General features: G+C 40.0%; 1 protein-coding gene across 1 annotated transcript; it reads right to left on the minus strand.

The window, feature by feature from the left end:
• Positions 1–3090: 3090 nt before the first annotated feature.
• On the minus strand, positions 3091–6064 carry LOC119728779. Its single transcript, XM_038201166.1, has 3 exons — positions 5942–6064; positions 5332–5428; positions 3091–4209 (listed from the first exon to the last, which is right to left on the minus strand). The coding sequence occupies exons 2-3, from the start codon at positions 5426–5428 to the stop codon at positions 3839–3841; spliced, it is 468 nt and encodes a 155-aa protein (XP_038057094.1). The 5' UTR covers positions 5942–6064; the 3' UTR covers positions 3091–3838.
• Between the last annotated feature and the right edge of the window lie 841 nt (positions 6065–6905).

Here is a 6905-nt window from a genome sequence, read left to right on the forward strand (position 1 = left end):
TGGAGTGATAAGTCCGCCCAGCTAGTACGAGTGTGTAACAACTTGTCAGGGTTCTCGCTCTCTCTGCTTTTCGCTGTCGATGGGCTGAAAGACGTGGAAGGTTGCTGGAAATTACAAGCCAAATTCTTTCATTTTGGGAGATGATAGGCATCCCGACAGGATGCCAGAATAGGCGGCTGTGAGTGAGAGCAGTCTGGCTTGGTTTTGTTTTGTTTTCCTACGTTACCGATGTTTTCTACCATGTGCCAATGCTAATTGATGATGAATGAAGACGAACCGAGATAATTAAATGATGACATAATCAAGTACAAGATCAGTGAGTGCAGTCTAGAGTTGTTATTCCATCCCAAGGGCACACACCCTCAACCCCGAGGTGGAGTCCACACCCCCTCCCTGATAGGAGACAACTAGATCCTATTCCATGACATTACAACTCCAGGTCTCTTTCTCAGTGGGCGCTACAATTCAGCATATTCCAGTTTAGATTATCGTTCTCCAAGTTTCTGTACCACCATGTCCAACCAATATATTATAGTGCAAGCAGCAAACCTTTATGTCCGGAACAGAAGCAAATACATGTATAAGGTTTCAACTGTACAAAGTACGCAACGTTATGTAAATCTCGCTGATAGCTGAGCTAGGCGAGGCCACTGGGCCGATGGCCACCAGTGATTGTATGATCTCTTATTGGTTGTATCTGTCAGTGCACACACCATTGGCGCTGTTGTCTTATTGGCTCATTCTGGTTTGTACACGAACCATCGGTACCGATGGTTCGTGTACATTCAATTAAATGTCACTTCTATCGAGAGTGTCCGAGTAATGTGTCAAAACACGACATCAAAACCCTACAAAGAACCTGCCTGTGCAAAATGTGCATCTTTATTTCATGCCAAGGACACTTAGTAAAATGTGAGATCGATGTATATGTGTTATGTGCAGTCGGATTGGAAAAAGAATTCCCCTCTTTATGGCTTGTCAACAGAGGGCGCTGTTTTTCTTGCTCAGCCGCTGCGTTCCGTTCACCAGGACGGCGAAAATGATCGATTTTTCGGAATGAAGAAGATTTTGGGGGATTTGTGGGCTATTTTATTTTTGTAGCCAGATAGTCTGTCTAACAATTTATGAAGGAAAAAGTGCAAAATACCCTGGCCGTTGGTGGCCGATTGAAAAAAATGTGTTTAAGTTTTGGTTTTGTTAATATTTATCTTAAAATAGCGATATAATCTTTATGTCTACGCTCATTTTACTGACCTTTTGCCACAGGTATCGATATAAATCATATATCAAATGAAAGAGTAATAAAGTGGCTTCAGAAAAAAAAAGGTTACAGAAAACAACAAGTTAAGGTCCTGGACACAGCAACTCTTTAAATCTCATGTAGCCAAATTAAAATCTGTCATGATTAAATAAAGAGGCATTGTAATAAAATGTCTATTTCGAAGTAAATTTCACCTCAAAATAACTTTTTTTTGGTGATTTGAATCATATCTTTAGACATGTCAGGTAAAAGCATCAACCAAAACTGGAAAAAAAATCGGGTGAAATGTCTGGGCTTAAACCACTGTGTAATGACATTGTATGAACCGGTGCGTAAGGGACAATGGCATGAATTTGACTGAGGAACACATTTTGTACAACTTTCTTATCCTGTCGTAATGTATGAAAACTATGTTACATCCCTTTTGCTTACTGTTATTGAAAACGCATTTCTTTAAATATTTACCATTTGCGATGCTTTTCGTGACAACTAAGGACGATGTTGCCGTGATATCATTTTAGGAGGGCATTGTTCAGTTAAGGGGTTTTCTTTTCAAATTTTAAACCCCAAAATTGTCTCCATTGTAAACACGTAGAAATCAACGTATACAATGACAAACACCGAAGACACTTCATCTTCATGCCACATAATTATATTTTAATCAAATTCAAACGAATAGTTTGGGAAAGTAAATGAATAAAAGTTCATAGCTTCATGCAGACCTTCCACTACTTTTAGACCTTCAATTCAGAATCACTTCCAATAGGTATACTTATTAAACTTGAGATAATGGATTTGATCCAACTGAGCCACCACCTCTTGAACTATACGCACTATAATAAATCAACAATATGCAATCAGAAGTACAATGCATAAGCTGTATTAGAAATTGATACTACGAGTAGGTTGTTGTACATTAACAAGTTTGATTGTAAATGAATAAAGAAGTGGATATGCAATTAAATTACACTCAACATAATCAGCACAGCTTTCATGTGAACACAATGTTAATCTATGTTGTCGCTTACATGCCAGCTATTGTTAATGTATTGTAAATACTTCTATGGTGAGTCTCCATCAACCTTCTTAATTCGAAAGCGTATCTTCGACTTATTTTTATAATTTAGTACAGCAAATGTTACGAAACAAAGATAATCGATGATAGTTATTCGTAAATTCCTTCTTGCTGTCCGCTGTTTTACCCTTTTCATAACCCCGGCCTACATTTCTCTTCAATATCGTTTGACGGCTGGATGCCTGGGTTTGTGAAATGGCTAGTTATATTTCTTTCCGGGCAAGAGTTGCCGTGAATCATTTGATCACTGTGAAAAAAAAACCAGTTTCGGGCAATAGCATGAACAGCGACCAAAAGGAGACAAACCCTTTAGCACCCAGCACTAGAGAGCAGCAAAGCCTCGGGACAATGGTGTCATCTTATCAAAAGCAAAGACCCAAATACCAATAAATGATCAATATGCTTAAAAACAAAACCTCAACCTAAACAATGTTTACCCATCAAAAGTTAAACTATTACAGTAGCCTTGGTCAAGTCCAATCCAGTCTCATGATAACAGCAACCCTTTTCTTTACCCGCGAGTGAAAGTCTAAGGGACACTGTTAATGGGCCTTATTCACGAGGAAGCCATTTTGGTCGTGTTCCCTGAGTGTATTATATAAATTGTGAACTGTTGAATGGGATGGTGCCAGACTATTGACACATTCTAGCATTGCTTTATTTTTTTTAATGCGGCCTAAAACATTAGGGTATGTTTAATCACAAATTCAACATGATTCATTAGAGCAGACTGGTATTAATTAGTAATTAACTTTATGTTTTGGCTTTCATTTCTCTTCGCAACCTCCAAAAATGAAGATTTTACCTCACTTTCAATTTTTTGTATATGGCCCATACACAAGGGCGTGTTCCTGCAGATTATACCTTTTAAATGCCTTTTATGTGGCATGCAGTAGTGTTTCTATCATGTCCTTTGTTTCTACTGCAAAGGTCATAATTGTCAGTAATCAATAACAATGGTCGTATCACAATCCTCCTTACTATCCAAACAAATACGTGCTTGCCTATAGTTTCGATAGGTACATGCATGAAACAAACAAACACAATTTTGAAACTACTAGTGAAAACGTTTAATCGATATGAAATTGATCAACAAACAAGACTGCCGAGCCGGCGCTCCAGCAATTTACCAATCGAGCCCTACTATTGGCGGTCTTTCAATGGTGTTCTATATCAGTCATGAGCACAACACCTGTATCATTTTCTTTGATCTGATCTAGCAGGCAGGGACTGCTGTCCCGGTGTGGCGACAATATGCTATACTCCATAAGAGAATGAGGAGATACTAATCCATTTATTTCTGACAATTTGAAATTCGTAAACCAGATGGCTGTTGTTAATAACACGTGTCAACGTACAATGCAACACACATTTTGCACGCATCAGACCTCCTGAAGGCGTGTTGCCTTTTTTTTTAAAAAGTTATTAAGTCTACTCAAAAAGCACGAAATTCCAAGATGGCTCTCTTGTAAATGATGTAAAGCTGCGCTTTTGGAACCGGTTTAGATAGTTTCTATTGTTATCTGTACATCGTGATATGTGAAGGTAGCGGGATCATTCTTACAGCAGAAAGCACGTGCATTGGTGGAAGGTCTTGGGGTGTTCGGAATGTGCCAAGTAGCATAATCACCAACTTTTACAAAGCACTCGTCACCCTCGTAACGATGACCGGAACCAACCTGACAAATACTTATCCGTGCATCCCTATCCCGGACGTCCACCAGATTCCAGTAACTAGTCGTTACTCCACTGTCAAAGGCAGCCTTTAGCTCGTCCAAACTGCACAGATGGTGGCCATACCCCCTACATGCCTCTCTGGCATCATCCAGACATGCACTAGGGTATGCAGCAGATGTTTGGCATACAGAAACACCTGTAGATCGGAAAAGGATCGAGCAATTACTACTGAGAAGTTCATTCCGAGTTTCATCCCGGCATTTTAATGGTTTTATCTCTCAGACCCCCGAATTCAATATGTTACAGTGGTCTTGGCCGCGCAACTGATAATTACATGTCATTTATTCGGCTAACGTTCTACGTCTACCGTAAAATCAGCAATTTGAAAAGTCACAAATGTCTGCGAATATTTTGGATGTTGCTAATTTTGTCTCGAATTAGTTTGCAAATGTCTAAAATTTAAACCTTTCTGATATCATATTCGCAACGAAATGGCAATGTTCGACCGTAACTCTTTATAATTCCCCGAATTTAAATACACTTTTCCCGACCAATTTCAGCACACACACCAAATAAAAACCAGTCAGTTATTCTTTTCTCCATGCTTTAACTAATATTTTCGTAGCAAAAGATAATTATTTGAACATCGTTTTCGAGGCTGGAGTCATTGAATTGGCTACCAGAATTCTGAGCTACAATTCTGGATTCTAAATGCTCTGTGGTGCTATCTGAGGCAATTTCTTACCAATTTAACCAATATTTTTTAAGGAAAAGATACATTGAAGTACATAATAGGGCCCTGTAAATGGGACACGAATTAAAAAATCTGGGGGGGGGACATTTGATATTGTGTCCCCCTCCCTTCAAAAAGGGGGGGGGGGACATGTCCCCCTGCCTCCCCCCCCCCCCAGGATTGACGCCCATGACTGCACATACTGTAAATAGGAGGTGCGTTGCATGCCGCCCTGGTCGTCTCTTTCCCTCATTGGTTTTGTACAGTGCATATATACATGTATGTGCAGGTTCTGTTTGGTTCATGCGCAAGGTGTGACCTAAGTAGTTCAACTGCCTGCGATGCACCTTGTTGATGAGTGGTTTGGCTTTGACTGTGTTGAGGATGACACTATTCGGGACCCTGTCCGTCCGTTTAACGCCCAGCATGATGCGGTAGCATGAGGTAGCAAAGGCATTGATCTTTTTCTCCATGCTGCTATCCACTATCCATGCTTCGCATCCATACAGTAGCACAGATATACAAGTTGCGTTAAATAAACGTGTCTTGACATTTGGTGTGACCGAGAATGCAAGGCTTACTTACCAGAGTCCGATGGCGTTGGGCAAGTCGGTAGCTCTAAAGCGCCGATCTCAAAGAAACTCAAGGAGCAGATACCCAGAAACACGACGAATGTTTTCATCTGGAAGAAGAGAATCATAAATTAACAACATTGTAAACATTGTGTTTAACTAGTATTTCCCCCTCTTATTTTTGTTAATGACTTATTGGTGATGGTAAAAAGATAATATTCAAGGCAATTAAGGAATGCATGTCCCCGACTGGAGCTCAGTCCTGCCCCCTTTGCCCTTCTAATGCTCAGTGTCTTGAGACAATTGTTTTTAGTTCTCCTCAGTAAACTGTCACTTTCTCGAGCTGGACGAGCCTGAGATTATAAGCTCTCACAATCAATACTAATAAACCATATCGTTCTCCTGTGCCTAATCTCATATTCTGTTCTAATACTTCGTACAGAGTAGCATTTTTCTATTATAACTCGTCTAGTAATGATAATGTTAAATGATGACATTACATTTTCAAATTTACTGGCAGTTCACTTCAGACAGGATCGCGCATAAATTTCACGATTGTCTTCCGTTTACAGACTGCAACGCGAACATTAGAAAAGAAACGTGTAGTCATCCAAAAAACATACCTTGTATGATATTGTCTTGAGAGGTGTGACTTGAAGTCTTGAGCGATTGTACTCACTGTGTTGCTGCAGACAGCGATCTTTCTAAACAAGATTAGTGTTCAGTTGTAGTAATATCGCTTACTTAGAAGAACCAACAGTGACAAGCCAACACAGTTAAAGTGCTCTTTTATAGCCGCATATTTTGCTGGTGCCATATGAAAATCAGGCTCTAGGGAAGCGGACTCATGTACCCTTGTATTGATTAGACCCTCTCACGTGACCGGTCACCTCCTAATTATCTTCGATGAGGCATGCGCAATACTACCAATGAGTCTGTCTGTACAGCCGTGTGGTTGCAAAGGCGAAGCGTGGCCAGTTGATCAGCAAAGCTAGTCCGATTACGCACTTAGACGCTATAACAGAGCAGTGAAATTCACGCACTCCCCAAAACATTGCCTTTTGAACGTTTTGTTTCTTATTATGTTCAGTATGATTGAAATGTTAATTATAACGGAAGAAGAAATTTTAAACTTCATGTTAGTGACAAAAATCGCCGTCATCTATGCCGAAACCTCAATACTGGTTACTAGTAAAGCTGGCATTCAAGTCGGGAAGAAATCGTTCGAAAGCGTCCCCAAATCTATGTATTGATCTTGATTTCTAGGAATTTCATGAAGTTGTTATTTCACGAGTAGTTGGACTGTTATATCATCTTTATTCCGAATTTCAGCTTAATCTGTTTTTGCAAACGCTGATATCACACCTTGAACTATCTCCAAAGAAAACTTCGAGGAGGATTGTTGCCGACCAAACCCAAGTGGGTGCTTTTCGGCAACGATCCTAAAGCACCGTAGACACTATGGTTGACCGATTTCGGCCTGACAACACAATGACGAGGCGCATTTTAGCATATTCATTAGCGTTACTCGGCTTGGGTCTTGGTATTGACAAATGGAAGCCGGCACAAAGGGTGATATTTATCAAT

Source organism: Patiria miniata, unplaced genomic scaffold (genome assembly GCF_015706575.1).
Source record: "Patiria miniata isolate m_02_andy unplaced genomic scaffold, ASM1570657v1 HiC_scaffold_1, whole genome shotgun sequence".
NCBI lineage: Eukaryota > Metazoa > Echinodermata > Asteroidea > Valvatida > Asterinidae > Patiria > Patiria miniata.